General features: G+C 41.0%; 1 protein-coding gene across 3 annotated transcripts in view; it reads right to left on the bottom strand.

Moving 5' to 3' along the window:
- Foxn2 (forkhead box N2) overlaps window positions 1-21,779 on the bottom strand; it is a 51,973-nt gene that overhangs the window by 5,224 nt on the left and 24,970 nt on the right. For all 3 annotated transcript variants that reach the window (XM_052746522.1, XM_052746523.1, XM_052746524.1), the window contains exons 3-5: window positions 13,428-13,522; window positions 9,397-9,461; window positions 1,470-1,538 (exon numbers count right to left, since the gene is read on the bottom strand). In XM_052746522.1, coding sequence (XP_052602482.1) covers window positions 1,470-1,538; window positions 9,397-9,461; window positions 13,428-13,522 — 229 coding nt within the window. The remainder of the gene's footprint in view (window positions 1-1,469; window positions 1,539-9,396; window positions 9,462-13,427; window positions 13,523-21,779) is intronic.

Here is a 21,779-nt window from a genome sequence, read left to right as displayed (position 1 = left end):
GATGGCTCAGAGGTTAAGAGCACTGGCTGTTCTTCCAGAGGTCCTGAGTTCAATTCCCAGCAACCACATGGTGGCTCACAGACATCTGGAATGAGATCTGGTGCCCTCTTCTGGCCTGCCTGCATACATGCAGGCAGAACACTGTATACATAATAAATAAATCTTTGGAAAAAAATAAATAAATAAATAAAAATTCTTCCAGTATTCTGCACTACTTCTCTTATTTATTTATTTACTTTTTGGTTGCTGGAAGTCAAACTTGCCCAGGGCCTTGCATGTTAGACAAGCCTTCTAACACATGCTGAAGTCCCCAGCCTCCTAGCCTCTTTTTTATTTCATTGTTTGGAGACAAGGTCGTATGTATCCCAGGCTGGTATCAATGTGCTATCTAGTCAAGGGTGATCCTGAACTCCTGGTCTTCTTGCTCTACTTCCCAGTGCTGGGATTACACTCACCAATCAAAGAATTTTAATGAAATCTGTCCATCTTTTCCTCACACAAGTTTCCTTTGCAATTTACATCTTAGCACTTTTCCTATTCCAAACTCTAAATATCCTTCAAAAAGTATTTTGTGTCACTATCCAAACTAGTGGAGACACATGAACTGTGGACCAACAGCTGAGGAGCCCCATGGAACTGGACTGGGCCCTCTGGACAGGCGAGACAGTGGTTTGTCTTGAACTGTATAGGGGCCCCCAGGCAGTGGGATCAGAACCTGTCCCTAGTGCATGAGCTGGATTTCTGAAACCTAGTGCCCATGGTGAGACACTTTGCTCAGCCTTGGAGTAGGGAGGAGGGGCTTGGTCCTGCCTCAGCTGAATGTACCAGGCTCTGCTGACTCCCCATGGGAGACCTTGCCTTGGAGGAGGTGGGAATGGGGGGTGGGTTGGGGGGAAGGCTGGGGGGCGGGAGGAGGGAGGACAGGGGATCTTTGGCTAGTATGTAAAATGAATAAAAAAATCTCTTAATAAAAAAAATTTATTAAAAAAATTATTTTGTGTCTTTGTGTATGTTCACTCGGGCCTGTGTATGGAGTCAGAGGACAAGCTCTGAGGATTAGTTCCCCCCTTCTACCACACAGGTCCCAGGAACTGAACTAAGATCAGATCTGGTGGCAATCATGTTTACCCAGAGCCATCCCTCAGCCCAAATGGCAAATATCTTTCCCATGGAGTCTTTGTAGCTTTCATCTTTATTTTTAGCCTCTCAAGCTTACTTCTGAAAAGCATTTCCCCCCTCCATTTCTTGATCAACACAAAAATCTCCCACAGCATTAACTTCATTGTTTTCAAATGATTATATAAATGTTAATACAATAATACAACAGAAACTGAGTCATTCAGATTAAAACACAATTTAGTAGAAAAGAAATAATTCTGCTATGACATTTAGTCATCTTGTATTTTAAAAGCATTAGTTTGAAAAGACACTTATAAAATTGATTTTAAAAGAAAAGGATGGTTGCTTACATTCTAAAATCTCTTGTTCTATTGAAGTATTTAAAAGTATCATTGCAGTGGCAGCATCAATATCAGATTCTGAAAAGAGAGAAGAGTGGCAGCATTAATGTCAAAGATGTCAGCATTAGGACTAAGGTGGCCTGAAGTCATGACATAAACCTTCAATCCCAGCATTTAGGAAGCAGAGGCAGATCCCTGTGAGTCCAAAACCAACCTGGGGCTGGAGAGATGGATCAGCAGTTAAAGGCTAGGCTCACAACCAAAAAACAAAACAGTTCTTGTCAATAATTTTTGAACAAGTATTTCATTTAATGTGTATTAGTGTTTTACCTACATGTATGTCTGTCCAACACTTATGTGTCTGATGCCTGCAAAGGCTGTTCACAAGTGTCTCAAAAAATATCCCCCCACCCCCAAACTATCTCATTGGTCTGGAACTTGCTAAGCAGGCTAGCCCAATTGGTAAGGCAGCCCCAGTCACCCCACTTCCACCTCTCTAGAACCTGAATTACAAGCGCCTGGCTTTTTCCCATGGGTTCTGGGGCTCAGGCTCCTGTCCTTGTAAGAAAGTACCTTGCAGACTGAGCTCTCTCTCCCAGCCCCAGCATTATACATTCTGTCTGTTTGTTTGGAGACAGGATCTCACTATATCACATAGGCTAGCCTAAGAATTCTGATCCTCTGCCTCTAGAGTTTAGAATTAGGATGTATGCATGCATGCCTCTACACAGGGTTTACAGAATGACCTCAAGCTGGGTATTCTAACAGGGGCACAAGAACCATGAACTCCAGACTAGACAGGGATACAATGAGAAACTTTGTCTCAAAAATGCATAAATAGGACCTGAGACAGCTCAGAAGGTAAAGAGGTGCTTGCTGCCAAGTCTGACTATCTGAGTCACATCACAGGACCCCACGTGGTAAGGAGAGAAGCAACTTGTACAAGCTGTTCTCCAACCGTGCCCATCAATATACACCACATACAAACATGTGGGGACTACAAGACTCTACTTCAGATAAAGCCACCAGGCTGTCACATCTACACACGTACGTTTTTCTTCCTCTTGTTGATAGTAGTCCAAATAACTATTTGAAGAAACAAATAAAATGGTGCAAGCAATGATTATAAACTTAAGCTTAAAAGATAAAAGAAGATCTAGATATGAAGTTTCCATTCACTGTATCTTAAAATTGGAAACATTTATATTACAAAGTTTTCTAATTTATGTGCTTTAACTTACTTTCCATTACTACAGACAATGAACCTTGAAGATGCTGACTTGTGTACTCCCAACACGACTGCAAATGCTCTGAGGGTAGGCAATGTTACTGGGGTTTTGTTGTTACTTGTTTGGGGAGACAAGTCTATACATCCCAGGCTGGCCCTGAACTAGGGTTCCTCCAGCCTCAACTTCCTGAGCACTGAGGATTAAAGACATGAACCATGAGACCTGGCCTATATCACCACCTTGGGTTTTAATAACAAGTTCATGTATATCTCACATGTCAGACACTACAGTATTTGCCTGTAATTCCAGCATTCCAAAGGCAGAAAAAATGAGTTCTATGTCAGCCTGGCTTATCTCACACAAAGACCTTATTAAAAAAAAAAAAATAAACAGAAGGGCTCCCTAAAAATCAGGTGGGATGGCGACTGGAGAGCTGGCTCAGAGGTTAAGAGCACTGACTGCTCTTCCAGAGGTTCTGAGTTCAATTCCCAGCAACCACATGGTGGTTCACAACCATCTATAATGAGATCTGGTTCCCTCTTCTGTCATGCAGGCATACATGCAGGCAGAATACTGTATACATAATAAATAAATAAATAAAAAAAAATCAGGTGGGATTTGTATTTCAGCAATGAGCCTCTGGAATGCAAGTGTTCAAGGTCTAGCACTCCTCAATATTTAGTAAGCATCCAGGATTACAGTGGAAATTGTAGAAATTAATCAGAATACAATGTAGTCTCCATTCTATTATTCATCCAGTAAGTTGAATGCCCTCCTGTGAGCCTAACATTATTCCAGACTGAAAACATAGCAGAAAAAAGAAACAGTCATCTCTCGGAATATAAAGAAACAATTAGAACATTAAGGCAGTGATAAGTATGAAGGAGAAAAAGAAGAGAAGGTAACGGTTGGATGAAGGGCTCAGGGAGGTCGGGGAATGTCCAAAGGAAAAAGCTCAGAATGTGAACTGATAAGTCATGGTCACAACAGAGAGGCTGGACATACAGAGGTCTCCAATTCCTGCCTCTTGAGACTTGAGACAATTTGAAAGAGTCCATTACGCTTTTGAAAAAAACAAAAAACAAAAAACCGCAGTTACTACATGTTGTCATACTGTGACCTGGACAAGGGCAATCAGTTCTCCAAGTGAGTGTTCCCAACTGTGGAGAACAGCTAAGAGGGTAGTGGGTGGGCTGGATCTCGAACCCCACTCGTGCCCTCCAAGTGTCCTGACACAACTCACAACTTCACAGGACTACTATTCCATACATAATTCTTCTCTCCATAAAAGAGGATTAATCTTGTTCCCAATTTTATTTAAAGGGGGGTTGACAGTGAGAGAGAATCTAACAAGGAAAATTAGAGATTTCTATCATCTATGACTAAAACACCCCAAAACGCTTCTCATTTAAAGTTAGTGTATATTTGTATTCCTTTTTAAAAAGATTTTTGATTTATGTATGCACATGTGTTCAAGGTGCCTGCTGAGAGGCTAGCAGAGGTGTTGGATCATTAGAGCTGGAGTTTCTGGCAACTGTGAGCTTAGGTGATGGAAAGTAAGCTTGGATCCTCACAAGAGCAGCAAGCACTCTGTAAGAAAAATCACACTACTGATTTCATAACTGGGTCAAACAGCAATCCATCCAAACAGTTCATTTCCTTCCTCTATTCCCCTTCCTTCTTTGTTTTTTGAAACAGTATTACTCTACAGCCCTAGCTAACTTCAACTGTTCAGCAATCCTCCTGCTCTGGCCTTCCAACTAAGGAGAGTCCAAGCATAAGCCACTTTGGCCACACTGCTAACAACTTCTCCCTCTTGATTTATGTGTCCTTACTCCTGATCTTGGAAAATTATCAGAAATTAAAAAAAACCTAGAATACCAATTTTAAGCCCTTGAAAGAGCCAAAACAAACATGTTCCTAGTGACTGATTCTCAGTTGATATGCTTAAATAATATGAGAACAACCAGTCACATTTAAATGGCTCTGAGCTTAGTAATAATTATAAAAGAATTTACCTCCTCTATCAAAATGAACACATACATTTACAAGTTATCCAAAAGGAGAAGCTGCCTCTTAGAATTCTTTAAGCAAGGCAGCAATTCATTAGAATTACCAATATTTTAATCCATCTAGTCTACTGGTTTATCTTCATTTTAATTTAAAAATATGCTAACCTGCACCTATAAACTTGTAACTAGATGTGTAGTTAACCTTTAACATGACCATCAACTGTTAAATTACATATCTATGTGTAGTGCCCCGAGTGTTTTAGGAAAACAGACAGTGAAGGCTGGTAACCGGATGAGTTCACTTCTGTTTCCCGCACTGTCCTGGGCCCAGTTTTGCTGATGATAGCTTCTCAAGTTCCCATAACTAACCTCTGCTCTTACGTGTCGAGTGGCAGCTAAAGAGCACGATCAGGAAAGTGATTCTATGGTGGGAGAGATGACTGTATTTTAAAACTAGAGCCCTACAGGATGCATAAGAGATGTGTGTGAAACAAACTAGTATTTACCCTCTATTGAAGATCTTTGGCAGCTTCTTCAGAGCATCGCATCTTGCAGGAAGGAGCACAGGCCACAAAGCTATGCCACTTACCAGCTGTGTGACCTTGAGAAAGCTTCTTAAATCTCTTTAAATTTTACTCTCCTTGTTTGTTTACTTTTTAAGGTATAGAAACATCTCAAAAGGATCGAATGAGATCATGCTGCAGGCACTGTGGTGAGCACTTGGCTTCCCTTTGCCTTGTCCACACAGGACACAAACAAGCACGCCTGCACGGTCCCCTCCTATACCTAGGCTGCAGTCACACTCATAGTATGCTTGCCAGAGGCCTAGCAATGACCAGACAATTTTCTGAATGCTAGCATTCTGTCCTGTAACTAACTCTGCACGTCCTGCATCGAACCCTCACTCAGAGATTAAGCAACCTCGCTATCTGTGAGGCTCTCAGCAACTCAAGCATCAGTTCCTTTCTGAAGATGGAATACTGCATGAACTTGTGCACCATTCTGCACAGGCTCACTCTTTTCTTTCTTTTTTCGTTTATTTGAGACATGGTCTCTCTATATTAGACCTGGCTGTACTTGAACTCACTGAGATCTGCCTGCCTCTGCCAGGGATTAAAGGCACGCACCTCCATGCCTGGTCTTCATTTCTTTCTTTCTTTTTTTTTTTTTTGGTTTTTCGAGACAGGGTTTCTCTGTGTAGCTTTGCGCCTTTCCTGGAACTCACTTGGTAGTCCAGGCTGGCCTCGAACTCACAGAGATCCGCCTGGCTCTGCCTCCCGAGTGCTGGGATTAAAGGCGTGTGCCACCACCGCCCGGCCTTCATTTCTTTCTTTAAAAAAAAACAAAAAACAAAAAACAAAAAACCAAAAACCAAAAACCTTCCTGCCCAGATGGATTTCATACTCACACCTCCTCCCTCTGCGTAATCCTGAAAGTCAATCTTCTTCAGTTAGACTATTTCTCCTTTCTCTTTCTCTTTTTTTTAGGGGGGTGTTGCTGGGAATCAAACCCAGGGCTCTTTGCATGTGAAACAAATATTCTACCACAAAACATCCTGGTGAAGTTTCTGGGAGGTTGGCCTGAATCTGACCTTTGCAAATCTCAAGGCACCTTGGACAGTACCCAGCATGATGTAGGAACTCAATAGTAACTCGTGATGAATGTTTGATCTACTTGGTTATTTTTCAAACCTCTCCAGAAACAATTTAAGGGAAAAGAGGGGGAGCAAACTTTTCAGTTTATAAACATGCCCATACCCATACCAACCAAATTTAAATATAAACTTCCTTAAACTTTTAAAGGTTCTTCAGTTTTGCCTCTTAAAATTCAGGAGAATTCTGTGTTCTAGTCCAGAACAGGTCTAGAACTGTTTGAATTTAGAATATCAACCCTCCTCCCCTAACTCACTGTGGGCTAGGAGAACAGGCCTCATATTCCTAAGCAAGAGATAAAAGAAGTTGCTGGGAGCAACAGAGAAGAGACATGACATGCAAGCCATCACAGGCCAGGACAGAAAAACAGGCTGGAACTAAGGAATGTCTCCACAGGAAGGAATCCAACTGGGATGGAATGAAACAAGAGCAAGAAAAGATTCTAAGAAATCTCAGAATTCACAAAGAGCATGTCTCAGAATCTAGATGACATGAGCTTCAGGGTAAGATTCAGAAGTTAGTTGGGATATAAAAGCACAGAAGTGCCTCAGCAATGCCTAAGGGTAGAGAGATCCCATCTACCCTCACAGACTGGCTTCAGTGGAGGCAGAGGGTCACCAGAAACTGACCCACCCACTACATTTCTTTGCAAAGGTTTCTCCGTCTCTTATTTTCATAGGAAGCACAATGCTTCCAAAGCTCAGCTTTGTAAGCTCCCAAGAGCCAAAATAACTTACAACCCAAAGGCTTTCCTGTGAGGTTTTCATTTGTGAAGGACATGGAAATGTTAAGAATTGAAACAACAACACCACAAATCTCAGTGTACTAATCTACCTATTAATTATGAGCAGGGAGAAAATTCATGACATATGAGTTGAGGGCTGGGGGTGTTACTCAGAGGTATGGAGTTTGCCAACATGCTTTCACTCAGTATTTTCAGGAGAGAAACAACAAACTTTTGGATTTGTTCTTGTAACTATGATGCACGCACAGTTAAGGACTTTCTGACTAGGACTCCAGTCACAAAAGAAATAAGACGAACAATCGACAAATGGGAACTCCCGAAATTATCAACTCTGTCCACACAGATTTTATTGCAGATAAAGCAATTGATTCTCAGTGAAGAAGACAGCCTACAGGATGGAAGAGGATCTTTCCCAGTAATACATGACAAATTAAGTAACAAACAACCAAATCAAAAAATGAGCCAAGGAAGGCTGGGAATCTAGTTCAGTTGGTACATTATTTACCTAGCATGAATGAAGTCCTGGATTTGATCCTCAGCACACCGTAACTTGGCATGGTGCACGCCTGTCATCCTACTTTGGAGGTGGAAGTAGAAGGATCAGTAGTTCAAGGTCATCCTTAACTACACAGCAAGTTAAAAGGCCAGTTGGGCTCCATGAAACCTTATCAGTATTATTTTTTAAGACTTTGGCAAAGTGGCTGCAGAAACCAGTGACAACAGACAGTGGTAGGCATGGAGAAAGTGCAACCGTTCTTCATCGTTGGTCAAGAGCACAAACTCCTGCAGTACAAGGGAAATTGGTGTGCAAATTCCCCAAGACTAAAGACAGAAATCCTATGACCAGCTATTACACTCCTGGGTACATACCCAGAGGACTCCATGTTTTACTACTGAGATACTTGTACATCTATGTTCATTGCTACTGTATTTGCAATAGCAAAGAAACAGAATCAGCTGGACGCCCACCAGCAGATGAGTGGATAATGAAAATGTGGTACATATACACAACTCAGAAGTGACAGAAAATAAAGTTATGCAACTTGAGGAAAGTGGATGGAAGTGGAAAACACTGTTTTAAGTGAGGTGACCCAGGCTGAGAAAGATGAAAGAGAGCAGGTTTGCTGCTGTAAGGAGCCGAGCTCCTAATTTTCGAATATGCGTGTCTATGTGAGAATGAGACAGTGTAGATGCCTGGACACCCATGAGAAGGTGAAACATGGCTTTATGAGAGAATGATAAAGATGGTAATGAACACACGTGACATAGACATAAAAGGTGGATGAGCAGGGCATGGTGGCACAGTCTTAAATCCCAGTACTTGGGGAGCAGAAGCTGGTGGGTCTCTGTGAGTTTGAGGCAGCCTGGTCTAGAATTCCAGGCCAGCCAGGGCCACAAAGAGAGAGTCTTTCTCAAAAAAATAAACAACAAACAAACAAACAAAGGGGGGCTACTGGGGATGGAGTTTGGGTGGGGATGGGGGCAAAGGCGGACAGAAGGGGTGAGGAAAGGTCAACCAAACCCCACTGAAGAATGAAAATACTATGAAAATGAGGGGGAGGGGGACAAACATAAAAAACTCGTTTAAAAAGGTCAACCTATTAGTCTAAATGAAAGGCCTCCAGGCATAACCTATAAAAACATTCTGAACTACATGCCAATAGCAAAGGGTCACGAGACAAGTATTTTATGATTTGCGAACCAGGACGCAAAACCAAAGTCGTAACATGGAGGTCTCTGCTGCAGCTAATCCCATTGCAATGTGGCAGACACCGCACCTCAAAATACTAGTGTTAGTTCTATTTTTTCTTCAGCCATTTCATAGATGTAAAGTTACCATGGGCCACATAATAATCAGCAAAAGTAACTCCAATGATGATATTACTTAGAAATTAAATTTGGCTGGATGATGGTGGCGCACGCCTTTAATCTCAGCACTGGGGAGACAGAGGCAGGAGGATCTCTCTGAGTTTGAGGCCAGCCTGGGATACAGAGTGAGTTCCCAGGAAAGGCTCTAAAGCTACACAGAGAAACCCTGTCTCAAAAAACAAAACAAAACAAAAAAAGAAATTAAATGTGACTTTCAAGGAAAAATATACGTAAAGAGGAATTAACACAAGAGCAATGTAGAGGAACATAAATACCCGTACATTACGAGTCACTAAAGAAAAACATGCACACATATACACTATACCAAATATTGATAAGTGATGACTTTTTTTTCTCTACAGAAATTTATCGCTTAAGCCTTCTACGATCAGAAGAATCAGGACTCTGTAGGACAGTGTTCATACATACCTTCAAGAGTTTGCACTTGACTTTGCTTGAGAACAGAGCTCAAGTAGTGAGACGACAAAGGGCCACTAAAAGACAGGAGGAGAGACAGACGTGCTTACAAGTCTGACAGAGCCAGCCATAAACACACCTAGGATGTACCATAAAACCACAACAAACAACTTTTACTTCGTTTTCTTTGCTAATAGCACTCAGTTTAGAAAGAGCTACTAAAGAAATAAGTGAGCAAGGGTCAAAATTAAAAATAATTATTTAGGCCGGGCGGTGGTGGCGCACGCCTTTAATCCCAGCACTCGGGAGGCAGAGCCAGGCGGATCTCTGTGAGTTCGAGGCCAGCCTGGTCTACCAAGTGAGTTCCAGGAAAGGCGCAAAGCTACACAGAGAAACCCTGTCTCGAAAAACCAAAAAAAAAAAAAAAAAAAAAAAAAAAAAAAAAAAATTATTTAGTTATTGTTAAAAAATAATTTATCTCTTAATTTCTTCATTTGTAAAGCAGAAATAATTACATTTCTCATATAGCATTTTTGCACCAGTTACATAATAATGTATTTTAAATGCCTTGAACAATAAATATGTAAGGATTTATTTTATATTATATATTTAAATTTGATATATTAACAGTTATTAATTTAACACTAAGAATTTATCAAAACAAAGGGGCTGGAGAGGTGGCTCAGAGGTTAAGAGCACTGGCTGTTCTTCCAGAGGTCCTGAGTTCAATTCCCACAACCATATGGTTGCTCACAGCTGTCTGTAATGAGATCTGGTACTCTCTTCTGGAGACAGACACTGTATACATAATAAATGAAATATTAAAAAAAGATTTCTTCCTTAAAAAAAGAATTTATCAAAGTAAGTATTTAAGAAAAATTCTATATAATAATGCCACAGAGTTAAATTTCCAGGGTTTTTTTTGGGAGGGGGATCTACTTGTGATAGTAGAGAAAAATCTTTTAAAATGAAATTAAAAGTGTTATTTCATATTCAGTTTTTACATATACCTCATTCTTTCTCCCCAGAGTTACACAAAAAAACATGTCAAAAGGAAATCAACAAAATGGAACAAAATGTATTTATTTTATTAAGGTTTTAAAGTCAACAATTGATAATTCCCATGCTGTTATTTACTCTTAAAAAAAAAACCGCCGGGCAGTGGTGGCGCACGCCTTTAATCCCAGCACTCGGGAGGCAGAGCCAGGCGGATCTCTGTGAGTTCGAGGCCAGCCTGGACTACCAAGTGAGTTCCAGGAAAGGCGCAAAGCTACACAGAGAAACCCTGTCTCGAAAAACCAAAAAAAAAACCAAAAAAAAACAAAAAAAACAAAAAACCCCAACAAAATCACGTTTAATACCTAAAGTTATGATAAGCCTAAAGATAAAAACATAGATACAAGGCATAAAGATATAGTGGAATGTGATTTGTGGGAGTGTCCAAAGGACAGTGCCACCCTCCCACTTTATCCTTTAATCAAGAGCACAGCTAAGTAAGTCATGTAAGTAAACGTTAAAGATATTTCCTTTAGCTCTAAACTATTATTTAAATAGAATATCTCATAAGCACCAATATTAACTAAGAAGAAATCAACTTCCTTCCCCCCCCCCCTTTTTTTTTTGAGATAGGGTCTCACCACATATAGATTAGACTGGCCTTGAACCTACAGAAATCTGCTTCCCTCTGCTTCCCGAGTTCTGGGATTAAAGGTGTTTACACCTAGCTCCAATGAATCATTTCTTTTAAAATTTTGTTTCATAAGGATACATTACCTACTGGTTCCTCTTACAATGACTGATACATTGTCCAGTCATTTCCACTTTCCACCTTCAACTATAACCTTTCATTAATAACAGTTTACAAATTCAAATGAACTACAATGGGAAATTCTCAATTTGTTGCAGTGAGATTTTAATTTCATTTTCTCCCTACGCATGTATTTGAAAGTTTATTAACAAGTGATTCCTGAATTTGGAAAGGCTAAACAGGATTGCAATGAGTTCAAGGCTGGCCTGGGTCACAGCGAGCTTTAGGCTAGCCTGGGCTGTGCAGTGGTTTTTGACCCCCATAGGCTCATATTTTTGCATGTTTTGTCCCCAGTTGAGAATGTCTGGAACCGTTTGGGGAGGACTAGATCTGTCGTTCTTGGAGCAGGAGTGTGCTTGTTGGAAGGAGGGGTGTCACTAGGAGTGGGCTTTGAGTTTCAAAAGCCCATCCCAGGCCCAGTCTTTCTCTCTCTGCCTGCTGCCTGTGGGTAAGGATATAAAGACCTCAGCTACTGCTCCAGTGCCATGATGATAATGGACTAACCCTCGGAAACTAAAAGCAAGTCCTCAATTAAATGTTTTCTTTGTAAGAGCTGCCTTGGGAAGTGAATGGCTCAGTTGTCTTTAGTCTTCTGACTATGGGTGAGTTAGGACTTCTGTTGGTCTTTTCTGTGTCGAACACACAGATTGCAAGCCCAGAGCCACTTTGAGATCTTTGGCAGCAGTTAACTCTGCAGCTCACACGTGATTGAGCCTGTATGATAATGAGTATTCAGAGACGGGTAATATCTGGGGGGCGCTCACCAACCTAAGACAGAGTGCCTGTGTGGCCTGGGCAGGCGTCTCCATGATGGGTAAGATGACCTGCTGACATCCCACGCATCCTAAGTCAGAAGCTCATTTTTTTAGTAAAATGGGGGACCTGTAGGGTCCTGGCCCCCATTTTGGGTAACTGTTGCCTTGCTTGCTGACCTTGACCTTCATATCCTCCCTATGCTAATTCCCTGCCGGGTTCCACCCTCCTGAATGCTTAAGGGAAGTTCCTTGTCTGTGTATCCTGCATAATGGGCGTTAACAGCTTAGATGCAAGATCGCAAAACATCGGTAGCGAACTTCTGCCCTCAGGGTTCTCCCATTGTGCTGTAAGCCTGTATTTAAGACCTCCTCCCTCCTTCAAAAAAAAAAAAAAAAAAAAGAGATGCCTTGGTCACGATGTCTCTTTATAGCAATGAAACAATCTTAAATGGTGTATCAAAAATGTTATAATTACAAACTGTGAATCATCTTATTTTAAAAATTTAAATATGCATTTAATTTGCTATGTAAGTCATGCAAACAATTAAAATGAGTTAGTCTTTTTGCAACTGAAGTCATATAATTTATTAGCTTACTTACAATATATTGCACTGACTTTACTTCTGAGAATTTATATTCAACTCCCCAGCATTTTATTGTTGCAGAATTGTTCCTAAAGCCATTCCACTGTGCCAACAAAGCCACCTTGAATCAAAGGATGGAGTCAGCAACTGACTGACCAGTATTAGCCAGAAAGTTCTTGGAGGACTGAGGTCTGCTAGAGAGGACAGGAAGAGAAGATTTCCTGGGTGGGGGTGGGTGTCTGGAGCTGGTGGTTGGGGAAAACTGTGGAGAGAAGGTCATCCAATCAACTCTCCCATGTCCTTGGATTTATCAGGTCTTTGTCTCTGATTCCCAAGTTTTTATTTTTAATGGAACCATTTAGATATTTGTTACACCTGTTGCCCCACATTGGGCACAATGTGTACCGAGTCTTTCTCGGCCCACTAGCCAGCTCCCAATTAATGACACGGAGACTTCTTATTAGCTGAGGCTTGTTTCTCACTAGATCTTATAACTTAAATTAACCCATTTTTATCTACGCGCTGCCACGTGGCTTCGTGGCTTTCACCTCTCCTTCTGCATGTTTTCCTTCCTCTGCAGTACCAGGCTGGAGACTCTCCCTTTCTTCTTCTCAGAGCACTCTCTCTCTGGAAGTCCTACCTCTTGCCTAGTTACTGGCCACTTAGTTCTTATTTAAATCAATCACAGTGACCTATCTTTACACAGTGTAATTAAATATCTCACAACATTTTATTTTCTAGAAAGAAGGAAAGTAACCAAGAGGAAAATCCCCTAGGTTAATGTTAGCTGTAAATACTTCTCTATACAATTAAATAAACACACAAATAAAACAAGGCCCGACAATTTTGTTTTTTCCATCTCACAAAATAAATCTAAATCACACAGAGGGCCCTTACCTTTGTGGAGAGGAAAAAGGTTGCTTCTTCAAGGCCTGCATAAGGTTGGGCTTATATTCTGGATCAACACACCATAAGGAACCTTTTCCATTAACCTAGAAAAAAGTGTGCAAGAATCAATAGCCTGGAATTGTTATGTATCACAATTTATCAGATTGCTCTGAGTAAGTTTATGGGGAAAGCCCTCCCACCTTTGAGTACATGCCAAGGCTGAAGCGAAGGCTGGAGATGCAGCAGCTACCCCTGTGCCTGCTGCTAGATGTTGATCTGCTGTAAAATCCACACCTGCTTCCCCAACGCCCCGCCCCCCAAAGTGGAAGTGAGCCTGCTGCTATACATGACTGATTGCAGTCACCACGAAATACATAAAACTTGTTCTAACCACACGATGAGAGAGGTTCAAACTTATTTATACCCAGGCTTATATAATGCTTAAACTTATTTATTTATGAAAGAGAGACAAGCCATGAGTGTGGGATGGAGGAAAACTTGCAGGAATCAGTCCTCTCCTTTTATTGAGTAGATCTAAGAACTCAAAGTTAGGTCCCTCAGACTTTGTAGCAAGTACCTTTACCTTCTAAGCCATCTCACTGATCCTATGCTTTTTATATTGCCAAAAAATCTTAAAATTTAAATTATACTTTACAACTACATTAATAATTCTTTGAAAAACAATTAAATTTACTTATTTCCTTTCCCAATACTCCTTCCTTGTATAAAATCTTGCATGATGTAAGGCTTAATGCAATTATCTCCACATTGCTTCCATTTCCTAAATTCTTTGTCACAGCAATATTAGTCTACTATTGAGATCTTTTATCTTTGAATCCGTTTCATTTTTATAAAATGGCATGAAGAAAAAATATTGTTCCACAATTTTAAAAACTAAGATCTAAGGCTGGAGAGATGGTTCAGCAGCTAATAGTATGCTGTACTGAACTTTCAGAAGACCCAAGTTTGGTTCCCAGCACCCATCAGAGGGCTCACACCACATATAACTGCAGTTGGGGGGGGGGATCTGCTGCCCTCTTTGACCTCTGTTGATACTCACACACAGGTATACATACTCACACACACAGACACATAATATGTAATTTAAAAAAAAAAATCTTAAAACCCAAGTTTTTCATTACTACTTACTGCCTGATCATGTGAAACTGGACAAATCATTCAATGTGGAGTCGGACATTTCACAATTTACCCATAAAATAAAAGATCCAAGTGAGTTGCAATGAGATTCAAATAAAGTAATTTATATCCAAGTGACACAGTTCAAAATAAATGAACATTAATTGGTTATTTTGAAATTGACACGGGGTGTTTATTGAATGCTAGTTGAAGGGGGTTAATGATACCAACAATAGAGCTGGGTAGTGGTGGCGCACGCCTTTAATCCCAGCACTCAGGAGGCAGAGAGGCAGGATCTCTGTGAGTTCAAGGCCTGTCTGGTCTACAGAGTGAGTTCCAGGACAGTCAAGGTTACACTGAGAGACCTTGTTTCAAAAAACCCAGAACAACAACAACAAACCAGTAAGAACAAAAGTAAATTTTTTAAAAAAAGTTTAGGTGATAAGCAGTAAGGGATAAACTAACTTGGGGGAAAGCTTCTTATCTGTGGAAAAGCCCATCCACTGAGAACAAAACAGTTTTAAACACCCTGGCAAATGAGACATGCAGAGGAAGGAAAAGTGAGCAAGTCTTTTAACACAGTCACATAGGGAGGAATGAGCTGAGACATCTCTCTTGCATGTAGTGGCAAGGCACCACAGAAAGCACTAGGGCTAGGCAGAGGCAAGAGGACTGTCTCAAGTTCGAGGCTAGCCTGGTCTACATAGTGAGTTTTGTCCCAGCCAGCACTATATAATTTACTTACACACACACACACACACACACACACACTCACACTGTGCACACCCTGTCTCAAAAACTAACAAATAAAAATAACAAAAAACCCAAGCAACTGACAAGTTTTTCCAAGAAATGTTAAAATTTGCAAACGTATTTTTAGATTAAGTGATAAAAACTAATTTAGATCTTTGTTCAGTCATTTAGACAAAATGATATGTTTTGACAATTGGGAAATAAAACTGTCAACACACATCTTTTGTTCCAATTAGGTTTCATATACACAAGTAATTTTTCATACTTTGACCAAGACATGTCTATCAATAACTACCCATGTTCTACTTTGGTATTCCAGAGATATCTCCTACAAACTGGTTTAAACCTTGTTTAAAATTCTATAGTAGGAAGTCTGAAAAGTTTTTTTTTTTTTTTGATCACAGTAGAAAAAGCTATTTCTTTGAAACAGCACACTGTAAAAACTGAGAACTTGCAGTTTCAGTACAGTTTCAAATAACAGTCTGGCTTATGTTGCCATGGCAGCATTTCCTTCCACTGGTCTGTTCAAGAGATAAACTATGTATTTGCTCATCTATATTCCAGAGTCTGCAAAAAGAATTTTTAACTAACTCTCACTTAAACTCTGGTTACTGATAACCACAAATGATAAAAATGTTAGAAATACTATTCTAAAATGAAACTTGCTGATAATAAATAGACTGGGAAACAGAAAATAGGCATTCTCTCATTTATTATCATGAATTTTAAAACTTAAGATTGGTAGAAAAACCACTGAAGGTTTTGTAGAAAGGAATATATTAGGAGCTAAAATGCAAAGATTCATCTTAATAAAAGTTTAAATAACAAATTCAGAGAAGATACAATATTATGTCTGAAATGTTATGTTCTTGCCTTATACATTTTAAAAGTTGTCTTGTCTAATCCCTTCATATATATGCAGAATCACCAAATTATAAAACATTAAAACTGTAACTAGACTAGCAAAAATTTAATTCTGTATTTATAGACTAAAAATCAGTCATAATGTTCACTTACGTTCCACAAAAATTCAGAAAAACAATATTGGATGTTGGCTGGGAACATAACTCAGTGGTGGATGCCTGCCATGCATATGCAATGGCCGTAAGTCTGATCCCCAGACCTGGACAAAAAGGCCTTAAGCCTTTAGACCTGCTTTTCTGAAGTGGTGTGGATAACACAAAGCGGACAGAAGGTAGACCTTGCCTTCCTCCTGTGGGGAGAAACCTCATCTCTAAATATCATCCATTCATGGACCAAATCCAACAGATGCAAAGGAAAATACACTCTGAGACACTGACTCAAAAGGTTCATACATTTAAACAAAACAAAACCACCGAGCTATGGGGGTGAAAAACTGCAATTCTAACACCTGAGGTGGTGGCAGGACACCAGGAGTTCAAGGTCATCTTTAGCTGCCTATCAAGTTTCACTGGAAGCTAGCCTGAGCTACATTAAGACCTGCCCCCAAGCAAATCAATCAATAAATCCATAAGCGCTTTTCCTCTGCCCCTGAAAGTAAGAACTCTCCTAAGTCTCAAACTATCAAGCACAGTGTTCTAGTTTTCATCAACATCAAGCAGTTTCCTCTGGGGTTGAAACATTACATCCTGCAGGGGAGCTCAAGACAAAAAAAAAGTAAACACCTCAAAACAGCTTCAGGAAGTCCTTGAAAGACAGATTCACTGGGCTCCTCCTTCCCAGAGTAAACATAATTCCGAGAGTCACTCTCCTCAGACATGACAAGCTACAAAGACCTTGCAGAGACCAGCCAAGTCCATGAAAGCAGCAGAGACCACTGAGCTGCCCTGAAAAGGACACTCTCGGATCTGCTGAGCTGCCTGCAGGCTGTGCAGTGGGCTCCAGGTTCCCACCTTTGTGAGCTGTCACCTGTGCTGGGGTGGGCTTTGGTGATGGAGCTGTCTCTGACTCCTTTCTGCTCCTCTAAGTGACCCCTCACACATTCTTATTAAGTAACTCAAATAAAAAATCACCGCTTCGCCGGGCGGTGGTGGCGCACGCCTTTAATCCCAGCACTCGGGAGGCAGAGCCAGGTGGATCTCTGTGAGTTCGAGGCCAGCCTGGTCTCCAAAGCGAGTTCCAGGAAAGGCGCAAAGCTACACAGAGAAACCCTGTCTCAAAAAAACCAAAAAAAAAAAATCACCGCTTCACCAAGTTGGACGTTGGTGGTGTGTACTCACAGCTTCTTCTCTCCTACCCCTACTTGTGACAGACAGCTTGCTAACTTTTGCTTCAGTGGTGCAATTTCTATCTCATTCTTCAGGGACAGGTATTCCTCTTTCTCAAATGAAACGGAAACATCCTTTCCCATTCCCTAGCTCTCGCCTCCTTACTTCCTTTCTCTGAACACTGCAATTGCTCAATAGGCAGGTGTGAAATACTAGCATTTAAGGAAACAGGCAGGCAGATCAAGATCAAAGGATCAGGCCTGGAACTGGAGAGCTGGCTCAGGTTAAGAGCACTGGCTGCTCTTGCAGAGGACCTAGGTTCACTTTCCAGCATCTGCATGGTGGCTTACAGCCACTTTAACTCCAGTGCCTTCTGGCCTCTGCAGACTCCTACATGTACACAGAGCACACATATACATTCATTGACATTCACATAAAACAAAATAGGCTGGGTGGCGGTGGCACACTCAGAAGGGAAAGGTCTCTGTGAGTTCTAGGCCACTGTGGTCTACATAGTGAATCTGAGGTCTGTCATGATTTAAATTTTGAAACACTGTTTCAAAAAAAAAAAAAAAAAGGAAATCTTTAATAACGTCCAGACCATTGTGGTGATTTGAATGAAAACAGCCCCCACAAGCTGGTATCTTTAAATACATGGTCCCCAGTAGTGAAACTGTTTGGGAAGGATTAGGAGATGTGGCCTTGGAGGAAGTGTGTCTCTGGGGTGGGTTCTGAGGTTTCAAAAGTCCACACCATTCTCAGTTCCTTCTCTCTGCCTCATGCTTGTGTCTTAAGGTGCTCAGCTACTACTTCAGCACCATACCTGCCTGTCCACTGTCATCCCCTACCATGATGGTTATGGATTCAACCTCTGCAACTGGAATCCCCTCAATAAACACAGTGAGTTTGAGCCCAGCTGGGCTACATGAAACCCTATCTCTAGGAAGGAAGGGAGAGAAGGAAGGAGGAAGAGAGGGGAGGAGGGTGAGTGAGCTCACTGTATAAAAACCAAACAAGTAAAAAATGTAAATAAAAGAACTTTCACTGTATTAGTGTTTTTGGAAAAACCTAAACTCAGATGTATAAGAACCATTAAATAAGGTAAAATAAATTATGCATTAAAATGGGAACTACTGAACTTTTTAAAAGGTTGCAGAATAATCCCTCCACCCCTCCACACACACCTTAATCTCTTCTCCCTTCTCTAACTTCAGGGAACAAGAGCCTGAGGATCTTTGCCTACCTTTTGAACCATTCACCTACGGCCGAAAGGTTGGTTGAATCATGGCCCCTGTTACCAATCACTATGAGGCAAGGGATAAGCAGGAGATAACTCCGTAAGAGAGTCTATACCCACCCTGGTGGGATATAAAAACTTGTACATAGCTATAATATGCGAAGGCACTCTAGCCAGCCCGAGCATGGCAAACATGGCTCTAGCAGGCCTTGCCCTTCCTCCATTCCCTCTGCCTGCTAAAACCATTAGATGACATCCCTAAAGCTGGCCACCGCTTCCTCCTCCTGAGACTGACTACCAAGGCCCATCTATCAGAGTACTGAAGTCCAACAATCAAAAGCCCTTTTGGCTGCCCTAATTAACCTGTCCAATCAAAATTAAACAGCTCATCCTAACACGGGTTCCCCTTGTACCTTTATAAACTGCCATTTGCCTATGTGCCACGTCTGTCTCCTCTCTATCCAAAGGCTGTCCTTTGTCCCTCCAGGACAAGTACCCCTGCCCCCTCTCCCTTATTCCCTTCCTTTCTTCTCCCTTATCCTCTATCTCCTGTCTGTCTCTTATCCCCTGCCCTTTGTCCCTCTGGGGCAAATAAATCCCCTTTGCGCTGCTGAGAACTTGGTCCTGGGCCGATTACCGGTCCCTTCAATATCTAACTATAGAAACAATAAAGGAAAGGTTACAGGAGCCCGGAACAGATATACCAAGCAGCAAGTGCCTATGGGGGAGCTTCCAAACTGAGCTCCGAGGAAGTGGTTTCTCCACAGAGACTAGGAAAATGCACTCTAGATGGGATAGGATAAAGACCACACACCGGAATAGCTAGTGTGGTGTGGGGGTGGGGTGGGGAGCGGTAGTTCATGGAGTAATTTTTTAAACAGCATCAAAAACAGAGATCAGATTGAGAGAACCCTAAAAACTATTCTAAGGAATGTTTTTTATTTAAAGATTGACTATTTATTTATTTGTATATGTGTGGTGGCTATGCTACCTGTGTGTGCTTGCACAGGCTAGAAGAGCGCATCAGATCTCCTGGAGCTGGAGTTACTGGTGGGTGTGAGCTGCCTGACCTGCGTGCTGGGAACCAAACTCTGCTCCTCTAGAAGAGCACACATGTTCTCAATGGCTCAGCAATCTCTCCAGCCCTGGGAGTTCTTTAATGTCCGTAACTCACTGTTTTACAATTTAGAATTCACAACCACCTGAAGTGACATGAGGCTACTGTGAGCTAACTTCATGAAGTACATTTCTGGCTCTTGGAACACCTGATTCACATTACCCACACCGACTCCTCTCTATGTGTGTGAGTGTGTGTGTGTGTGTGTGTATTATATACACATATATAAATATAAGAGATGACCCAAAACACTAAACTAATAAGACAACAATGAAAAAAAGTTAAAAAAAAAAAGGTTTAAAAAGTTAATGGTTGCCAGATGGTGGTGCACGCCTTTAATCCCAGCACTCGGGAGGCAAAGGCAGGCGGATCTCTTAGTTCAAGGCCAGCCTGGTCTACAGAGTGAGATCTAGGATAGCCAGGGCTACACGGAGAAAGCCTGTCTCGAAACACTGGCTGCCCCCTTCCCCCCACCCAAAGGTAATGGTAAAGAAAAAGAATCCAGGCAATTATGAACATCGTATTATGTATTATGCAAATCAATGAAAAATAAATTTCTAAAGCTATTATTACCATACACACACACACACACACACACACACACACACACACGTGCATTTCAATTGATAAGAAATGAAGATCTAAACTAGGATCCTTGAGAATTTATAGGTAATTTATTTCCTAGATTCTAACTTGATTTTTGCAGGCAATGGTCAAATGACTTTACCTAGCTGGGTCTCATTTTCCTGGTTATGAAGTAAGAGACTTCAGCAGGATAATGTATAAACTTCTTTCAAATTTTATATCCAAGTAACTAGTCATCATAAAGAAAACCATCAAGCTTAGAATCTTGGATCCTAGAAGAGGGAGGCATAAAGTTCAACTTATATAAACGCCAATGTAACTCTAGATTAAACAATTGGCTGCAAATTAAGTCTGGCTTTAGGAGACAAACTCGAGTCATGAGCAACCAGATGCTAAGTGAAGCCCTGGGAATGGATGAGATTACCCAAGAAAACACGAAACTAAAAAGACCACAGTGAAAACAGTTTTTAAAACAGGTTTAAAAAGCTAATGGTAAAGAAAACGAATCCAGGCAAGTCTGAACATGGTATTACATATTCTGTAAATCAAGGAAAATGAATTTCTCAAGCTAGTCTTACCTTACAACACAATGTCTAACCAGGTCAGCAGTCATGAGGCAGGTGTTAGACTGTTCAAACCTGCATCTTTATTGAAACTATGTCCATGTGCAGTACTAAGTGTGATCCTCCTTTGACAGGGAATGGAGACATGTTTAGGAAAACAACATATCACAAATGAAATAAAGGAAAACCTCAGAACTGAAGCCTAAGTAACTGATTATGACATTCACTAGCCTTCACATTCATTGTACCTTTCCACTCTGCCTGCCTACATTTCTCACTCAGACTATTGCCTTTATATAACTTTTATAGCTACAGAAAACTTATTATTACTATTATTATTATTATTATTTTAGACAGGGTTTCTCTGTGTAGCTTTGGAGTCTGTCCTGAAACTCGCTTTGTAGACCAGGCTGGCCTGGAACTCAGAGATCTACCTGCCTCTGCCTCCCAAGTGCTGGGAGAAAACTTATTTTTTAAAGCACATTTAAAAAGCAAATTTAAAAAAATAGAACAGAGAAAAAGCAAACTAAAAATAATTCCTGTCATATTCTTCAATGTAAATGAGCTACAGTTTCATTACGAGGTAGATTTTTATACTGAATAAATAGGATATATACTGATATAGTTGTATAAATTAGGGGGATCCACTCCGTGGGACTAGAGAGATGGAACCAAGGTTAAAAGCATGCATGGCCCCTTCCAGAGAACCCAAGTTCAGTTCCTAGCACCCCATCAGGCAGTTCAAAGGCAATGCCTTTCATTCTAGCTCTGGAGACCCCG

Source organism: Peromyscus californicus, unplaced genomic scaffold, assembly GCF_007827085.1.
Source record: "Peromyscus californicus insignis strain IS unplaced genomic scaffold, ASM782708v3 Scaffold_1__1_contigs__length_55948999, whole genome shotgun sequence".
Lineage (NCBI taxonomy): Eukaryota > Metazoa > Chordata > Mammalia > Rodentia > Cricetidae > Peromyscus > Peromyscus californicus.
The sequence above is the reverse complement of the archived record's forward strand: the minus strand, read 5'-3'. Positions and strand labels throughout refer to the sequence as shown.